This window comes from Phyllobates terribilis, unplaced genomic scaffold, assembly GCF_046119375.1.
Source record: "Phyllobates terribilis strain yellow unplaced genomic scaffold, ASM4611937v1 Scaffold_4__5_contigs__length_816908805, whole genome shotgun sequence".
NCBI classification, from domain to species: domain Eukaryota; kingdom Metazoa; phylum Chordata; class Amphibia; order Anura; family Dendrobatidae; genus Phyllobates; species Phyllobates terribilis.
Genome location: NW_027362764.1, coordinates 41,950,689 through 41,970,208, shown reverse-complemented (window position 1 = coordinate 41,970,208; position 19,520 = coordinate 41,950,689). Strand labels below are relative to the sequence as shown.

Genomic DNA, 19,520 nt, shown 5'->3' with positions numbered 1-19,520 from the left:
TGTTTCCTAAGACTTCATGTTACTGAGTCATCCCCAACCCAAGTGTATGACGTAAATCAGTGATCTGCTTCTTGAGGCTCTCTGGATGTAGAGCACTATAACTCCCAGCAAGTTCAGACATGGTGCAGCTATTGTGGCATATATACAGTGGTGTGAAAAAGTGTTTGCCCCCTCCTTGATTTTTCATTCTTTTTCATATTTGTCACACTTAAATTTTTCAGTGACCTTAAAAAGGTGATTCATGCTCGGAAACTCTCCAATGTGGCTGAATTACAACAATTTTGCAAAGATGAGCGGCCAAAATTCCTCCAGAGCGTTGTAAAGACTCATTGCCAGTTATCGCAAACGCTGGATTGCAGTTGTTGTTGCTAAGGGAGGACCAACCAGTTATTAGGTTTAGGAGGCAATCACTTTCACACAGGGACCTGTAGGTTTGGATTTCTTTTTCTCCTAATAATAAAGACCTTCATTTAAAAACTGCATTTTGTGGTTACTTGTGTTTTCTTTGTCTAATATTTACATTTGTTTTGTGATCTGAAACATTTAAGTGACAAACATGCGAAAGAATAAGAAATCAGGAAGGGGGCAAACACTTTTTCACACCGCTGTGTATAAATTCTAGCGTATTTAGTAAACACATTCTCAATTGGCATACACAGAAATCAGTACAGGATCAGTAATGTAAAGTATGTACACAGTGACTGCACAAGCAGAATAGTGAGTGCAGCTCTGGAGTATAATACAGGATGTAACTCAGGATCAGTACAGGATCAGTAATGTAATGTATATACACAGTGACTGCACCAGCAGAATAGTGAGTGCAGCTCTGGAGTATAATACTGGATGTAACTCAGGATCAGTAATGTAATGTATGTACACAGTGACTGCACCAGCAGAATAGTGAGTGCAGCTCTGTGGTATAATACAGGATATAACTCAGGATCAGTAATGTAATGTATGTACACAGTGACTGCACCAGCAGAATAGTGAGTGCAGCTCTGGAGTATAATACAGGATGTAACTCAGGATCAGTACAGGATCAGTAATGTAATGTATGTACACAGTGACTGCACCAGCAGAATAGTGAGTGCAGCTCTGGAGTATAATACAGAATGTAACTCAGGATCAGTACAGGATCAGTAATGTAATGTATGTACACAGTGACTGCACAAGCAGAATAGTGAGTGCAGCTCTGGAGTATAATACAGGATGTAACTCAGGATCAGTACAGGATCAGTAATGTAATGTATATACACAGTGACTGCACCAGCAGAATAGTGAGTGCAGCTCTGGAGTATAATACTGGATGTAACTCAGGATCAGTAATGTAATGTATGTACACAGTGACTGCACCAGCAGAATAGTGAGTGCAGCTCTGTGGTATAATACAGGATATAACTCAGGATCAGTAATGTAATGTATGTACACAGTGACTGCACCAGCAGAATAGTGAGTGCAGCTCTGGAGTATAATACAGGATGTAACTCAGGATCAGTACAGGATCAGTAATGTAATGTATGTACACAGTGACTGCACCAGCAGAATAGTGAGTGCAGCTCTGGAGTATAATACAGAATGTAACTCAGGATCAGTACAGGATCAGTAATGTAATGTATGTACACAGTGACTGCACCAGCAGAATAGTGAGTGCAGCTCTGGAGTATAATTCTGGATGTAACTCAGGATCACTAATGTAATGTATATACACAGTGACTGCACCAGCAGAATAGTGAGTGCAGCTCTGGAGTATAATACAGGATGTAACTCAGGATCAGTACAGGATCAGTAAAGTATGTACACAGTGACTGCATCAGCAGAATAGTGAGTGCAGCTCTGGAGTATAATACAGGATGTAACTCAGGATCAGTACAGCATCAGTAATGTAATGTATGTATACAGTGACAGCACCAGCAGAATAGTGAGTGCAGCTCTGGAATATAATACAGGATGTAACTCAGGATCAGTAATGTAATGTATCTACACAGTGACTGCACCAGCAGAATAGTGAGTGCAGCTCTGGAGTATAATACAGGATGTAACTCAGGATCAGTACAGGATCAGTAATGTAATGTATGTACACAGTCACTGCACCAGCAGAATAGTGAGTGCAGCTCTGGAGTATAATACAGGATGTAACTCAGGATCAGTAATGTAATGTATGTACACAGTGACTGCACCAGCAGAATAGTGAGTACAGCTCTGGAGTATAATACAGGATGTAACTCAGGATCAGCAATGTAATGTATGTACACAGTGACTCCACCAGCAGCATACTGGGTGCAGCTCTGATCAGCTGCTAGTTAGTGTGCTGATTACGGGTGTGGTGGCTGCAGATCCTGCTGTGAGCTCCTGATCTCTGAGAAACCAACACCTCTCCACCTGGGGACCTGCTCTCTCTCTTTCCCAGAGAGAGAGCGGGTTTCTGGGATGAGTGAAGGAGCCAAGTCCCAGGCTTCTGCTTCCCGAACCAGGCCGGCGGGGGGCAGAAGAAACCAGCAACCGGCCTGCGCATCAGAGGACTCGGGGGTGAGACGCTGCACCAGGAGTCGCAGCAATGTGGCTCCTACTCCCCCCGGGATTGTGGAGACCCCTAGAAGCCGCAAGGCTTCCAGCATGGAGGAAAAGCCTGACAGCGGCGTGCATGATGGCGCTCCTTCCGGAGGAAAGCTGAGTGCTCATGGAGGTGAGGCCGACCTCCCTGAGGGGGTTGGGCACTGCAGGGACCCCGGGAGTCTGTGTCCACCTATGCCTCCCGGGTCATGATCCACCTCCGTGAGTATGAAGATGCCAGTAAGCTCATCAGGAGGCTCCGGGAGGAGCTGCGCTGCACAAGCGCAAAAGCTGCAGGGGCCTCCAAACCAAAGAAGGCCAAGCTCCAGGCTGAAGTAAAGAGGCTGACCAGCGAGATTCACCTGCTGGAAATAAGGAAAGCCACCATCAGAGAGCAGAGTGTTCCATTCAAAGAAAAACTAATAAATGAAGACCGCTACAGAGAAATGGCTGATACCAGAGAGCAAAGGCAGATGGGGCTGCAGCCTGAGAGCCAGGTGGATGATGAGAGTGATGATGACCAGCAGGAAGCCCCACCTGGCAGCCTGCAAAGTCACCCGCAGGCCACGTGCAGCGAGCTCCTTGCAGGACAGGCGACAGTGACATCCGGTCGCAGTTCTGCTGGCTCTGGGGAGGACAGTGACAGCAGCGGCCAGGGAGGGGCGCTAATGGCGGAGATTAAGCTCCTGGAGTCCCCAGTGTGCCTCCAAAACTTCCATCTTGGTGACGATCTACCAGAAGAGGCACCTGGGGGCCACAAAACGGCAAAGAAGACCAAGCCAAAGCTGCAGGAAGCGGTAAGATACGTATATGCCCCCCTCCCTGTACCCCCTGAGTCGGAGGCAGGCTCAGCTTGCTGTATAAGCCCCGTTGCCCAGCCCAGCCCGGGTTCTGCTGTGGATCCGGTGCAAAGGCGCGGGGAGACTACAGAGCGCGGTAGTGAGGCGCAGAGCTCCGTCTCTGCTTGTAGTAGCGGGGACGCAGCAGGAGGTGCATCAGCCGAGAGGCTGAACAGTGAGGGCGGCCCGGCGGCGGGCGTTCCATCAGGCCACGATGCTGTGGTGCGCTCCTCAGTGGGAGGGGGGAGCAGCCCGGTGTCGGGGGCAGCTCCGGTAGCCTCGGCACCTCTGAATGCTGTTGCCGCTGATCACTTAGTTGAGAAGCGGCGGCAGTGTGAGGGGGCTGTCGGGGCTAAGCGTTCCGGTCCTCCCACCAAAGTGCTATTTTGTGTTGGCGTCGCTGGTCTGGAAGATCCTGATGCTAAAGATCAGCGGCGCCTAACAGCAGCTAAAGATCAGCGGCACATTATACCGAATGCCAAACAGCGGAAATTACCGACCAATGATGTGGAGGGCACACATAAGACCGGGGGTGAGGTCGTCTCCAGTTCTATGGAGGTGACTGTGCCCCTTGTGCCTGATGCGGAGGTCAAAATGTCATCCGCCATTGTTACTGGTCCAGCAGGAATGAATGTGGTGGTGGGGGTGAATGAGGCTAATTCATTGTCTAGTGGTGTGGTTGCTGGTTTGGTGGAGGGTGAGATGGAGGTGGGTAATGGTGATACTGTTGGGGCTGATGTGGTCACTGGTCCGGTTGCCCCCCCGGGGGTGGCAACACCTGTCCAGAGCTATGCCAGTGTCACCTCCGGGGCAAATAGGGCATCCTCCTAGTCTCCGGGCTTTGGGGATGGCATGTTGCAACGGCGCCTTCTGGAGGCTCTAAAGAAGGGGGAGAGATCACTAATGGTAGAGGGTCGAGAGGTTGATCTATCCTTCTGGATAGAGAGGCATGGCCTCGGGGCCTTCCGAGAGCAAGAAGGGGGGGATACAGTGTGGTCCCTGCCAAGAGCCGGGCCAGGCAGTGTGCGTAGGAATGTGGTCCGTCTTCGGTGGAGGGGCAGTGATGCATGTCCTCCAAGGTCTAAAGTTGTGGAGCTTCTGCTGAGGATGGGCTTCAAGGCGATTGACATCTACTCCTTGATACATCCCTATTCCACGCCTGAGTTTGATGTCAGCTTTGTTCGGCTGGAGGGGCTTGAGCTCTTCTGGGCGAATTATGAGTTGGCAAAAAATGAGCCCTGCTGGCGAGACTTTGCCGTTCAGGCAGTGTCTCGCCAAAACCAGATCAAGAAAGTGACCGTGATGACTCGTAACGAGTCGCTTTCTTGCTATGACATCATGACGTGGCTTGGTCGGTATGGAGTGGTGGTGGAGATGCCAAAGAAAAACCGCGACGAGTTTGGTATCTGGTCAGGGGCCTGGACGTTTATGGTAAAACTTAAGCGTTCAGGTGGTACGGTTGCCCACATTCCATCGTCTGCCTTCTTGGGTAGGGATCGTATCCTGGTCTTCTACCAGGGGCAACCGAAGCTCTGTCACAGGTGCGGCGACCCCACACACTTCAGTGCAAACTGCACTGTGCAGAAATGCGCGTTGTGTGGGGGTGTCGGCCATCTTGCTGCCTCTTGTGTGGAGATTAGGTGCCACCTGTGTGGTGAGTTAGGTCACCCATTCAGCCGTTGTCCTCGCTCCTTCGCTAATGCAGTCGAGACCCCGGTGGGAGAAAGCCGTGAGGCCGATTCTGCTGGGGAGGGGACTAGCAGGGGTGGGGGAGCTGAGGGGCCAGGGAAGAAAAGCAATAAAAAGACGCCTGCCCAGCTGAGGCGTCTAGACAAGCGCAGACAGGAGAGGGAGCGGGGCGAGCCCCAGACTACCGGGACAGCCCCTGTCCTGGATGCCAGTCTTGCTGCTGAGGCCCAGAGGGATGATGAGTTGGATGAGGAGGTCAGGAGGATCCACAGGGAGGAAACTGCCTCTGCCTCAGAATCCTCCCATTATGAAAGTATGGATGAGGATAATAAGCGGTGGCTAGAGAACAAGCGTAAGCTCGGCACCAAAAAGAAGAAAAAGAAGGGGGATAAAACATCTTCTCCCGCTCTGACCAAGGAAGGTAAAACTGACTCCCCTCTGGTTGGTCTTTCTAACCGGTTCCAAGCCCTTGATAACATCTCTTCCTCTGAGGAGGAGGCTGAGGTTCCGGCTTCAGCGGAGCTTACAGGGGGCGCCGAGTCTCCTTCTCCTGGGGATGTAAGGTCCTTGGGGGGAGGGACTGGCCCAGAGTCCGGAGACGAGGACGAGAAAAGAAGGAAAAATGCTGAAATGGACACCTCTATGTCATTAAAGAGGGGGAAGGATTCCTCGTCTGAGGCAGAGGATAAGGGGAGTGGGAAGAGGAAAGCCGTCTAACTTAATCACCAATGATGGCGGTACCCACTCCGTTGACGCTGGCGTCCATTAATGTCGCCAGCATTAAGTCAAATATGGCTAGATTTGCGGCCTTTGATTTTCTCAGCCGGGTTGAAGCTGACATTTTCTTTTTGCAAGAGACCAGGCTGCCAAATATGGCAGAGGTGTTTATAGCTAAGAGGGAGTGGAGACTCGGGCCCTCCTATTGGTCTCTTGCGGCCGAGCCGTATAGCGGAGTGGCGGTCCTTTTTACCGCACCGGTAGAATGCTGACGGGTTATTGAGTTAGAAATGGGGAGGTGCCTGATATTAGATGTCCTCATGAAGGGACAAGAGCTCCGGCTCCTTAACATCTATGGTCCCCAATCTAAGTGGGATCGGAAGTGTCTCTTTACGAGGATCAAGCCCTACCTTTTTACGAGTCCGCAGGTCGTCTTTGGAGGGGACTTCAACACTGTCACGAGGCCCCGGGATAGAGGAGGTTCCAGAGACAAGCTGACTTATGATAGCGTCGCCCTTAATAGTATAGCTAGTGAGGCTCGCCTGGTGGATGTCCACATCCGGCACACGCCAGGCCACGAGGCGTTCACCTATCATAGAGGTAACTGTAGGTCCAGGATAGACAGGTTTTATTTAAAGGAGGAAGCCGTCTCTTCAGCAGTATCTGTTGTTGAGGTGGAGTTCTCCGATCACTGTATGATTTTGTTTTCCCTGAATGTTACAGAGACCCCCCGGATGGGAAGAGGCTTTTGGAGGCTCAATTCGTCTCTCTTGGAAGAAGCGGAGATAAGACAGTCCTTTGAGGATTTTCTTCAGAGCCAGGTACCCTTACTGGATCTTTGTAGTAGTAAGTCAGAGTGGTGGGAGATGTTTAAGAAAAGGGTGGCGAGATTCTTCCGCCAGCTCTCGAGCCTCAGGAGCCTGGACAGGTACTGCCTGTATCAGGGCCTGAGGAGGAAACTCGAGCATCTTGTCTCAACTGGAGGTAGCCGCGAGGAGATCTCCAGAGTGAAATCTTTGCTAATGAGGTGTCAGTATGATAGACACGCATCTTTGGTTTTTGAGAGGGATTACGGGAAGTACCGCTCGCCCGACCCTTACAGAAACTGCAAGATGTCAGTGAATAGTAAAGTTGTTACAGGACTGGTTTACACTGCGGGGTCCCTGAAAAGATCCAGATCAGGGATCCTGGAGGTCGTCAGATCCTTCTACTCGCACCTCTTGGGGAAGAGGGATCTGGATTGGGATGAGATGTCGGCTTTTCTGGCTGAAGCCGTCCCCGAAACAGGGGTAGATCCCTCTCTTGGCGTTTTGACAGAGATGATCAGGGAAGAGGAAGTTAAGTTGGTGATTGAAGGGCTTGCCCTAAAGAAATCTCCTGGTCCAGATGGCTTAACATCTGAATTCTATAAGACCTTTAAGGACGCCTTGGTTCCCCTCTTGACTGAGGTATTCAATGAGTGTCTTTCCTCGGGCACTCTGCCAAAGTCAATGAGGAGGTCTGCCCTGATCATCTTGTCAAAGGGTAAGGACCCATCTTGCATTGAGAATTGGCGTCCCATAGCGCTTCTCAATGCAGACAGGAAGGTTTTGGCAAAGGTGCTGTTTAATCGGCTCGTGAAACTTGCACCCCAACTCCTTTCGGGGGCCCAGCATTGCTGTGTTCCGGGCCGCAGTACAATTAGTGCTGTACTCTGTGTCAGAGAGGCGGTGGAGCAGGGTAGGGCTGGTCACTGGAAGGGGTACATGCTGTCATTGGACCAGGCAAAAGCGTTTGATCGGGTTAATCATGAGTACCTCTGGTCTGTCCTTCTGAGGTATGGCCTGCCGGGGGGGTTCGTTGATTGGCTTAAGACCTTGTACGCTGGGGCAGAGAGTTTCCCGCTTGTGAACGGTTGGATTGGCAGCTCTTTTGAGGTTGGGTGTGGTGTTCGCCAGGGTTGTCCCTTGAGCCCGCTACTGTACGTGTTTGCGATTGACCCACTTCTTAGGAGGGTGGAGCGTGGACCGTTGGCTGGGATCGGGATGGACCGGGCAGCACCGGAAGCCACTCTGAGAGTGGTGGCGTATGCCGATGACGTCACCGTTTTTGTTTCCTCTGATGGGGAGGCAGAATGGCTGATGTCAGAAGTAAATCGCTACTCGGAGGCATCCGGGTCTAAGATCAACCAGGATAAGTGTGAGAGTCTCTGGCTGGGAGGAGGAGATCCTGGTTTTGATCTCCCGGACACCCTTCCAGAACCCAAAGTCTCTGCAAAAGTTCTTGGCATCGAATTTGGCCAGGGGGATTACCCCAAACAAAATTGGGACAGCAGGCTAGAGATCGCCACTCAGGAGGTGAACCAATGGAAGGGTTGGTCTTTGACCCTAAGGGAAAGGGTAAACCTGATCAAAACTTACCTGCTCCCTTTGCTGATCTATCTGGGCAGTGTGTGCATCTTGCCGGAGCCTCTCTGGACTCGGGTCTACAGTTTGTTCTTCCAACTGTTATGGGGGAATAGACTGAACCTGGTCAAGAGGGAGGTTACTTACCGTACGAGGAGACTAGGAGGGTTGGGTATGGTCAACCCTGTGGTATTCCTTGTGAATACCTTTATTAAGATCAATATTGCAGACCTCTGGAAAGAGAGGGCTCCTCCGTGGGTATTCTCCTGTAGGGGATGGTTTCAGCCTTTCTTCCAGGAATGGGAGATAGGAGGGCAAGTGAAGGATCTACGCACACCGCATGGACATCTCCCGGCTTACGCTACTGTGGTTCTGAAGGTAATTCGCCGGTGGGGTCTGGGAATGTGGGAGGTCAGGACTCTGCCAAGGAAGCTCCTTGACAAAAGGGTTCTGTTGACCCATTTTCAGAGGCCTCTGGCGCTCAGAGATTGCCCAAGTCGGGATATTGGGGTGGGTCTGCATCTTTTGAATTCTATCAGGATCCCCTCGAAGATTTGGGACTTGGCTTGGCGCTGCTTCCATGGGAAACTGTGTGTGAGGGACAATCTGAAGTGTAGGAGCTCTGAGGACAGTAACTGTCCTCGGGAGCATTGTGGTACCATGCTTGAAAGCATGGACCACTTCCTGCTTCGTTGTCCCTTTAACACAGAGGTGTACAACAGGGTGGGCGCCTCCATTGGCTGGCCCCGGCTGGCCGGTCTCTCTTATGCGGAATGGGCCTATGGAGCATTCGGGGACCTGGGTGGTCGGGACCGCTGCACCTTATTTCTAGTTAGCGCAGTGGTTAGGTATCACACGTGGAACGCACGGTGCTTAGTATCGACGCAGCGGAAAATCCTCCCAGTGGACGATGTGTTTAGAACCATACTCGGTGACCTGGTGAAGGTGCGTTCTCTGGAGTATGAGAGACTGGGTACACGGAGGGCCGCTCTCCTCTGGAGGGGCTTTTCTTTTAGTGTGCCCTAGTCTGGTCATCTCCTCTCCTGGTGGTGGGCTGCTGCTGACACCATAGATTTTTGTTTTGTTTTGATCAGTAGACAGTGATGTAGGGCTGCAGGCGCCGAACTTGGGCTTTGTCAGTTGTGGTTATTGTATTGTTTGTTATTCTATTGTTTGTTTCTGTATATATTGTATATATGGGTTTGGGTGTAGGTGTTAGGTTGGGTGGAGGGAAAAGGGGGGAGGTGGGTTCATCTTGTGGGACACTGGTTATTTGGGTGAAAAACTGGCACTGCCTGATCTGGCCTATGGATGTTGGACATGTACTGAGGCATGAGGCGCAGGAGCAGCTCTCAGGTCAGTGCCGGGGAGGGACTGGTGGGCTCCAGTGTGGGGGGTTTTGTTTTGTCTTGTATATATTTGTATAGTTAGTATTTATTTTATTTAAAAAAAAAAAAAAAAAGAATGTATTTATTAGTTTGTATATAATTTGTCGGTTATTATTTAGTATATTATTATTTGTTTGGTAACCGGACCAGATGTCATGGTGTAAGTAGTTATTATTGTGTATATATGTATAATATGTGTGTGAGGAGAGAGGGAGCGGCTGGACCAGTTTCATTACATTGTTTATTTTCTGGTTATTAATTTTGTTATGTTTCTGTTATTATTATTGTTATGTTTTTCATTTTTAGAATAAAAGATCTACAGGAGGTAACTCAGGATCAGTAATGTAATGTATGTATACAGTGACTGCACCAGCGGAATAGTGAGTGCAGCTCTGGAGTATAATACAGGATGTAACTCAGGATCAGTAATGTAATGTATGTACACAGTGACTGCACCAGCAGAATAGTGAGTGCAGCTCTGCAGTATAATACAGGATGTAACTCAGGATCAGTAATGTAATGTATGTACACAGTGACTGCACCAGCAGAATAGTGAGTGCAGCTCTGGGGTATAATACAGGATGTAACTCAGGATCAGTAATGTAATGTATGTACACAGTGACTGCACCAGCAGAATAGTGAGTGCAGCTCTGGAGTATAATACAGGAGGTAACTCAGGATCAGTACAGGATCAGTAATGTAATGTATGTACACAGTGACTGCACCAGCAGAATAGTGAGTGCAGCTCTGGAGTATAATGCAGGAGGTAACTCAGGATCAGTAATGTAATGTATGTACACAGTGACTGCACCAGCAGAATAGTGAGTGCAGCTCTGGAGTATAATACAGGATGTAACTCAGGATCAGTACAGGATCAGCAATGTAATGTATGTACACAGTGACTGCACCAGCAGAATAGTGAGTGCAGCTCTGGAGTATAATACAGGATGTAACTCAGGATCAGTACAGGATCAGTAATGTAATGTATGTACACAGTGACTGCACCAGAATAGTGAGTGCAGCTCTGGAGTATAATACAGGATGTAACTCAGGATCAGTACAGGATCAGTAATGTAATGTATGTACACAGTGACTGCACCAGCAGAATAGTGAGTGCAGCTCTGGAGTATAATACAGGATATAACTCAGGATCAGTAATGTAATGTATGTACACAGTGACTGCACCAGCAGAATAGTGAGTGCAGCTCTGGAGTATAATACAGGATGTAACTCAGGATCAGTAATGTAATGTATGTACACAGTGACTGCACCAGCAGAATAGTGAGTGCAGCTCTGGAGTATAATACAGGATGTAACTCAGGATCAGTACAGGATCAGTAATGTAATATATGTACACAGTGACTGCACCAGAATAGTGAGTGCAGCTCTGGAGTATAATACAGGATGTAACTCAGGATCAGTACAGGATCAGTAATGTAATGTATGTACACAGTGACTGCACCAGCAGAATAGTGAGTGCAGCTCTGGAGTATAATACAGGATATAACTCAGGATCAGTAATGTAATGTATGTACACAGTGACTGCACCAGCAGAATAGTGAGTGCAGCTCTGGAGTATAATACAGAATGTAACTCAGGATCAGTAATGTAATGTATGTACATAGTAACTGCACCAGCAGAATAGTGAGTGCAGCTCTGGAGTATAATACAGGATGTAACTCAGGATCAGTAATGTAATGTATGTACACAGTGACTCCACTAGCAGAATAGTGAGTGCAGCTCTGGAGTATAATACAGGATGTAACTCAGGATCAGTACAGGATCAGTAATGTAATGTATGTACACAGTGACTGTACCAGCAGAATAGTGAGTGCAGCTCTGGAGTATAATACAGGATGTAACTCAGGATCAGTACAGGATAAGTAATGTAATGTAAGTACACAGTGACTGCACCAGCAGAATAGTGAGTGCAGCTCTGGAGTATAATACAGGATGTAACTCAGGATCACTACAGTATCAGTAAAGTATGTACACAGTGACTGCACCAGCAGAATAGGGAGTGCAGCTCTGGAGTATAATACAGGATGTAACTCAGGATCAGTACAGGATCAGTAATGTAATATATGTACACAGTGACTGCACCAGAATAGTGAGTGCAGCTCTGGAGTATAATACAGGATGTAACTCAGGATCAGTACAGGATCAGTAATGTAATGTATGTACACAGTGACTGCACCAGCAGAATAGTGAGTGCAGCTCTGGAGTATAATACAGGATATAACTCAGGATCAGTAATATAATGTATGTACACAGTGACTGCACCAGCAGAATAGTGAGTGCAGCTCTGGAGTATAATACAGAATGTAACTCAGGATCAGTAATGTAATGTATGTACATAGTGACTGCACCAGCAGAATAGTGAGTGCAGCTCTGGAGTATAATACAGGATGTAACTCAGGATCAGTAATGTAATGTATGTACACAGTGACTCCACTAGCAGAATAGTGAGTGCAGCTCTGGAGTATAATACAGGATGTAACTCAGGATCAGTACAGGATCAGTAATGTAATGTATGTACACAGTGACTGTACCAGCAGAATAGTGAGTGCAGCTCTCGAGTATAATACAGGATGTAACTCAGGATCAGTACAGGATAAGTAATGTAATGTAAGTACACAGTGACTGCACCAGCAGAATAGTGAGTGCAGCTCTGGAGTATAATACAGGATGTAACTCAGGATCACTACAGGATCAGTAAAGTATGTACACAGTGACTGCACCAGCAGAATAGGGAGTGCAGCTCTGGAGTATAATACAGGATGTAACTCAGGATCAGTAATGTAAAGTATGTACACAGTGACTGCACCAGCAGAATAGTGAGTGCAGCTCTGGAGTATAATGCACGAGGTAACTCAGGATCAGTAATGTAATGTATGTACACAGTGACTGCACCAGCAGAATAGTGAGTGCAGCTCTGGAGTATAATACAGGATGTAACTCAGGATCAGTACAGGATCAGCAATGTAATGTATGTACACAGTGACTGCACCAGCAGAATAGTGAGTGCAGCTCTGGAGTATAATACAGGATGTAACTCAGGATCAGTACAGGATCAGTAATGTAATGTATGTACACAGTGACTGCACCAGAATAGTGAGTGCAGCTCTGGAGTATAATACAGGATGTAACTCAGGATCAGTACAGGATCAGTAATGTAATGTATGTACACAGTGACTGCACCAGCAGAATAGTGAGTGCAGCTCTGGAGTATAATACAGGATATAACTCAGGATCAGTAATGTAATGTATGTACACAGTGACTGCACCAGCAGAATAGTGAGTGCAGCTCTGGAGTATAATACAGGATGTAACTCAGGATCAGTAATGTAATGTATGTACACAGTGACTGCACCAGCAGAATAGTGAGTGCAGCTCTGGAGTATAATACAGGATGTAACTCAGGATCAGTACAGGATCAGTAATGTAATATATGTACACAGTGACTGCACCAGAATAGTGAGTGCAGCTCTGGAGTATAATACAGGATGTAACTCAGGATCAGTACAGGATCAGTAATGTAATGTATGTACACAGTGACTGCACCAGCAGAATAGTGAGTGCAGCTCTGGAGTATAATACAGGATATAACTCAGGATCAGTAATGTAATGTATGTACACAGTGACTGCACCAGCAGAATAGTGAGTGCAGCTCTGGAGTATAATACAGAATGTAACTCAGGATCAGTAATGTAATGTATGTACATAGTAACTGCACCAGCAGAATAGTGAGTGCAGCTCTGGAGTATAATACAGGATGTAACTCAGGATCAGTAATGTAATGTATGTACACAGTGACTCCACTAGCAGAATAGTGAGTGCAGCTCTGGAGTATAATACAGGATGTAACTCAGGATCAGTACAGGATCAGTAATGTAATGTATGTACACAGTGACTGTACCAGCAGAATAGTGAGTGCAGCTCTGGAGTATAATACAGGATGTAACTCAGGATCAGTACAGGATAAGTAATGTAATGTAAGTACACAGTGACTGCACCAGCAGAATAGTGAGTGCAGCTCTGGAGTATAATACAGGATGTAACTCAGGATCACTACAGTATCAGTAAAGTATGTACACAGTGACTGCACCAGCAGAATAGGGAGTGCAGCTCTGGAGTATAATACAGGATGTAACTCAGGATCAGTACAGGATCAGTAATGTAATATATGTACACAGTGACTGCACCAGAATAGTGAGTGCAGCTCTGGAGTATAATACAGGATGTAACTCAGGATCAGTACAGGATCAGTAATGTAATGTATGTACACAGTGACTGCACCAGCAGAATAGTGAGTGCAGCTCTGGAGTATAATACAGGATATAACTCAGGATCAGTAATATAATGTATGTACACAGTGACTGCACCAGCAGAATAGTGAGTGCAGCTCTGGAGTATAATACAGAATGTAACTCAGGATCAGTAATGTAATGTATGTACATAGTGACTGCACCAGCAGAATAGTGAGTGCAGCTCTGGAGTATAATACAGGATGTAACTCAGGATCAGTAATGTAATGTATGTACACAGTGACTCCACTAGCAGAATAGTGAGTGCAGCTCTGGAGTATAATACAGGATGTAACTCAGGATCAGTACAGGATCAGTAATGTAATGTATGTACACAGTGACTGTACCAGCAGAATAGTGAGTGCAGCTCTCGAGTATAATACAGGATGTAACTCAGGATCAGTACAGGATAAGTAATGTAATGTAAGTACACAGTGACTGCACCAGCAGAATAGTGAGTGCAGCTCTGGAGTATAATACAGGATGTAACTCAGGATCACTACAGGATCAGTAAAGTATGTACACAGTGACTGCACCAGCAGAATAGGGAGTGCAGCTCTGGAGTATAATACAGGATGTAACTCAGGATCAGTAATGTAAAGTATGTACACAGTGACTGCACCAGCAGAATAGTGAGTGCAGCTCTGGAGTATAATGCAGGAGGTAACTCAGGATCAGTAATGTAATGTATGTACACAGTGACTGCACCAGCAGAATAGTGAGTGCAGCTCTGGAGTATAATACAGGATGTAACTCAGGATCAGTACAGGATCAGCAATGTAATGTATGTACACAGTGACTGCACCAGCAGAATAGTGAGTGCAGCTCTGGAGTATAATACAGGATGTAACTCAGGATCAGTACAGGATCAGTAATGTAATGTATGTACACAGTGACTGCACCAGCAGAATAGTGAGTGCAGCTCTGGAGTATAATACAGGATGTAACTCAGGATCAGTAGTGTAATGTATGTACACAGTGACTCCACCTGCAGAATAGTGAGTGCAGCTCTGGAGTATAATACAGGATGTAACTCAGGATCAGTACAGGATCAGTAATGTTAAATATGTACACAGTGACTGCACCAGCAGAATAGTGAGTGCAGCTCTGGAGTATAATACAGGATGTAACTCAGGATCAGTAATGTATTGTATGTACACAGTGACTGCACCAGCAGAATAGTGAGTGCAGCTCTGGAGTATAATACAGGATGTAACTCAGGATCAGTAATGTAATGTATGTACACAGTGACTGCACCAGCAGAATAGTGAGCGCAGCTCTGGAGTATAATACAGGATGGAACTCAGGACCAGTACAGGATCAGTAATGTAATGTATGCACACAGTGACTGCACCAGCAGAATAGTGAGTACAGCTCTGGAGTATAATACAGGATGTAACTCTGGATCAGTAATGTAATGTATGTACACAGTGACTGCACCAGCAGAATAGTGAGTGCAGCTCTGGAGTATAATACAGGATGTAACTCAGGATCAGTACAGGATCAGTAAAGTATGTACACAGTGACTGCACCAGCAGAATAGTGAGTGCAGCTCTGGAGTATAATACAGGATGTAACTCAGGATCAGTAATGTAATGTATGTAGACAGTGACTGCACCAGCACAATAGTGAGTGCAGCTCTGGAGTATAATACAGGATGTAACTCAGGATCAGTAATGTAATGTATGTACACAGTGACTCCACCAGCAGAATAGTGAGTGCAGCTCTGGAGTATAATACAGGATGGAACTCAGGACCAGTACAGGATCAGTAATGTAATGTATGCACACAGTGACTGCACCAGCAGAATAGTGAGTGCAGCTCTGGAGTATAATACAGGATGTAACTCAGGATCAGTAATGTAATGTATGTACACATTGACTGCACCAGCAGAATAGTGAGTTCAGCTCTGGAGTTTAATACAGGATGTAACTCAGGATCAGTAATGTAATGTATGTACACAGTGACTGCACCAGCAGAATAGTGAGTTCAGCTCTGGAGTATAATACAGGATGTAACTCAGGATCAGTAATGTAATGTATGTACACAGTGACTCCACCAGCAGAATAATGAGTGCAGCTCTGGAGTATAATACAGGATGTAACTCAGGATCAGTACAGGATCAGTAATGTAATGTATGTACACAGTGACTGCACCAGCAGAATAGTGAGTGCAGCTCTGGAGAATAATACAGGATGTAACTCAGGATCAGTAATGTAATGTATGTACACAGTGACTGCACCAGCAGAATAGTGAGTGCAGTTCTGGAGTATAATGCAGGATGTAACTCAGGATCAGTAATGTAATGTATGTACACAGTGACTCCACCAGCAGAATAGTGAGTGCAGCTCTGGAGTATAATACACGATGTAACTCAGGATCAGTAATGTAATGTATGTACACAGTGACTGCACCAGCAGAATAGTGAGTGCAGCTCTGGGGTATAATACAGGATGTAACTCAGGATCAGTAATGTAATGTATGTACACAGTGACTCCACCAGCAGAATAGTGAGTGCAGCTCTGGAGTATAATACAGGATGTAACTCAGGATCACTACAGGATCAGTAATGTAATGTATGTACACAGTGACTGCACCAGCAGAATAGTGAATGCAGCTCTGGAGTATAATACAGGAGGTAACTCAGGATCAGTACAGGATAAATAATGTAATGTATGTATAAAATGGCGTAACTTTTTATACACATTAATCTTAAATTATGTTTAAGCGATAATTTGGTGTTGAAAATACATTTTCAAACATGTTTCTGATCTGTTAGATGTAGATTTCCCTGTTCAGCCTCCCCCTCCCCTCTCCCAGTGTAATAAACAGAGTGGAGGATGGATACTAAGAATTCGTGTATTACCTGACTCCCCCTGTGGTGGCGCTACACTGACAATGAACACTTGCTGCTACATTTCCCTACAGACCACAGGTGATCACCGAGATCCCAGTAGTAGAATACCCTCTGAGGAGTTTATTATATGGGGAGCAGAACCTTTAACTTACTTTATGTTTCATATCTTATATAACTTTTATTGAGTCATATTTCTGTCTGTCGCACCTAGAACAGCGCCAGCCCACTCCTCCTCCTGTAATATGTACTAAGATACTAAAAGTGTTTAAAAAAAAACCCCATAAAACCAAGATTTACGAGGTGGAGGTCATGAAGTTCCTGGTTTCTTTTACAGAACATTCCTCCCACCAGACACCATCATCTCTAAACAGGTAATAAACCTTCAGCAATGATGGCTCCTGTCAACCTGCTGCCATTGCCTGGAGTCAGCAGTTGTGCAATGTTACAAGCAGGGTCATAAAATTACAAGTAACCAGGGTCAGGCTTGGATGACGACCTCGGCAAAGTTGTTGGGTCAATGGAGGAGAAGGTCAGGAATTCTTGGCATTGCTTGTTTGAACCTTACATCTTAATGGGTGTGCGTTTTTGCTTCATTACAGGGCTGGATGGCTTTACAAGCTGTGAATAATTCATGACCTGATCTATGGGAAAGAGCAGAAAACAAAAGGGGGCAAGGAGTGACCATGTGAGCTTACTACTACACTTCTTCATATTGTAGGAAGCGTGAAGTCTTCTAACCGTCCACCAGGCTGACGCTTTGTTTGGAGCCAACAATGAGACCAATGGAAGAGGAGGTTGTAAAAAAAAAAAAAAAGACAATGTCAAGGAAATATAGTGTGGGAGTTGTGACTTTAATGATTTTTTTTTAACTGTTTTTAAAAGTTTCTTTATTGGTTCTTTGCGCTGTTGTATATTATGGGCTCCATCAGATTGGTCTTCTGGGAGAAGATGGCATACGCAGCGTGTGATAATGTGGCTTGATCAAGTTATCATTGGACCTACGGGATCCTTCTGAGGACCAGAATGTCTCGAAGGTAGCACAAGGAGGTTAGAGAGTCAACTCAAAGTTCTGTGAGCTGAGTGTTTCCCACCAGTCATGGGTGGCATTTTATAGGACCATCCAAAGGCGTAACTTGAAGCTTCTGGGCTCCAAAAAGATTCTGTAACACTTAACATGTGCAATTTGGTTCCATATGATGCGGCTGAGGGTTTAGGCCCTCTCAATTACAAGGCAACTGTTACCTCTGGATCCCCTACAGATTTTGAGGCCGCCTTAAACTTCTTAGTATGGAAATTGGTTTTAGACCTCTGCTCCATTCGGCCGGTAGATCTCATTTGGGCCGGATAGAATTGTTTCAAATTGAAAATGCCTAGACATTTATTATGTTCCAATGTCTCTCCAGACCCAAAACCATAATGAAGGTGCAGTGAAGGGGTGAAATCACATTATATTTACCTGTCCTAGGCCCTCGCCTGACTCCTTACGTCATCACCACCACAACATCCCAGCCCTCTGCACAGTTCTTGCAGTCAACCAATCACAAAGGGTCAATAGAGGGCACGCCAATGCTATATACAAAATCTACAAAAAAATTCGGAGTAATCAGCCAAAGTATCAAAAACAACTCTTTATTAAGTACATAAACCACAAACAATAAAAGCTGATAAAAGGTGAATGTACAAGCAAAGATATGCACTCACATACTGGCCATCGTTGGTGTATTATAGTAGCTAAGTAGCTGCCTTATGAATCGCATAGGAGCTCAAAAACAATACCATAGTGGATGACAATCATATAAGAGCTCAAAACAATCACAGATGTTGATATAAATATAGAAAATAACAACCTGAAAAACCTCAAAGTCTAATGCCCTATATCATAGTGGATGACAGTTCATTATCATATATAGTACCATCAAATATATGCACTGTAGGAACCCAGTGGTTTAACCCTACACAGGGAACATATACTGTATTGTATTACTGCAGTCAATAGGAAATGAAGGCTTCCCTCGGAGGAAGCTGATGCGAAACGCGCGTCAGGGGTGATTCCTGCTGCACCCCCATCCTGGTATGCCTTTCTCATAGTCATCCATTGATTGCATAAGTATATGATACCTCATTGTGGTTCACTTTTTATCTACACCGCTAACTCCGTTTTGTCTATTGTGCCCTGCTATTTTCTTCTTGCAGTCCTCTATAATGCTGAGCAGATTGCTGTCACTTGACACTAAAGGTACATTCACCTTTTATCTGCTTTTATCATTCTATTATGTCATGTTTGTGGTTTATGTATTTAATAAAGAGTTGTTTTTGATACTTTGGCTGATTACTCCAAATTCTTTTGTAGAATTTGTACAATTCTTCCAGTGTTGAGGCCTACACGGTTACACAGGGGGCACAGCACGGATGTCAATGACTGTATATGTCGGAAGGTTGGAAGAAGACCTTGGAGTGCAGCAGAGATGTCAGAGGAGGCTGGCTGCCACTTTGCTGAACTCATGAAAATTGGACCCCAAAAATTTCAGATTTGCTAGAATCCAAAATTTTGGAGAAATTCACATTTAATTCGATTGGCTCGTTCCTCAAGGATATTGGTCATAAATGTACGGTATAGGAGATGTGGTATACATGGAGATTAGAGAAGGCTCAGGAGCTGACACAGGGGGGCAGCTGGCAGTATTATACAGCTGACACCCGCCTCTTTTGATCTTGTAAACTTCTTTTAAACTTTCTTTTAATTTTTTTTTTTTTGGTTTTGAAATTTTAGAGTGATCTAATAAATATGT

The 19,520-nt window shown here is 45.9% G+C and overlaps 1 protein-coding gene across 1 annotated transcript; it reads left to right on the top strand.

Annotated features, from left to right (window-relative positions):
- The first annotated feature begins 2,592 nt into the window (after positions 1–2,592).
- LOC141264882 (uncharacterized) lies at positions 2,593–19,050 on the top strand. The gene is made up of 2 exons (XM_073677279.1): positions 2,593–3,347; positions 17,331–19,050. Exons 1-2 carry the CDS (start codon positions 2,760–2,762, stop codon positions 17,364–17,366), a joined length of 624 nt encoding a protein of 207 aa, XP_073533380.1. The 5' UTR covers positions 2,593–2,759; the 3' UTR covers positions 17,367–19,050.
- Positions 19,051–19,520: the final 470 nt, after the last annotated feature.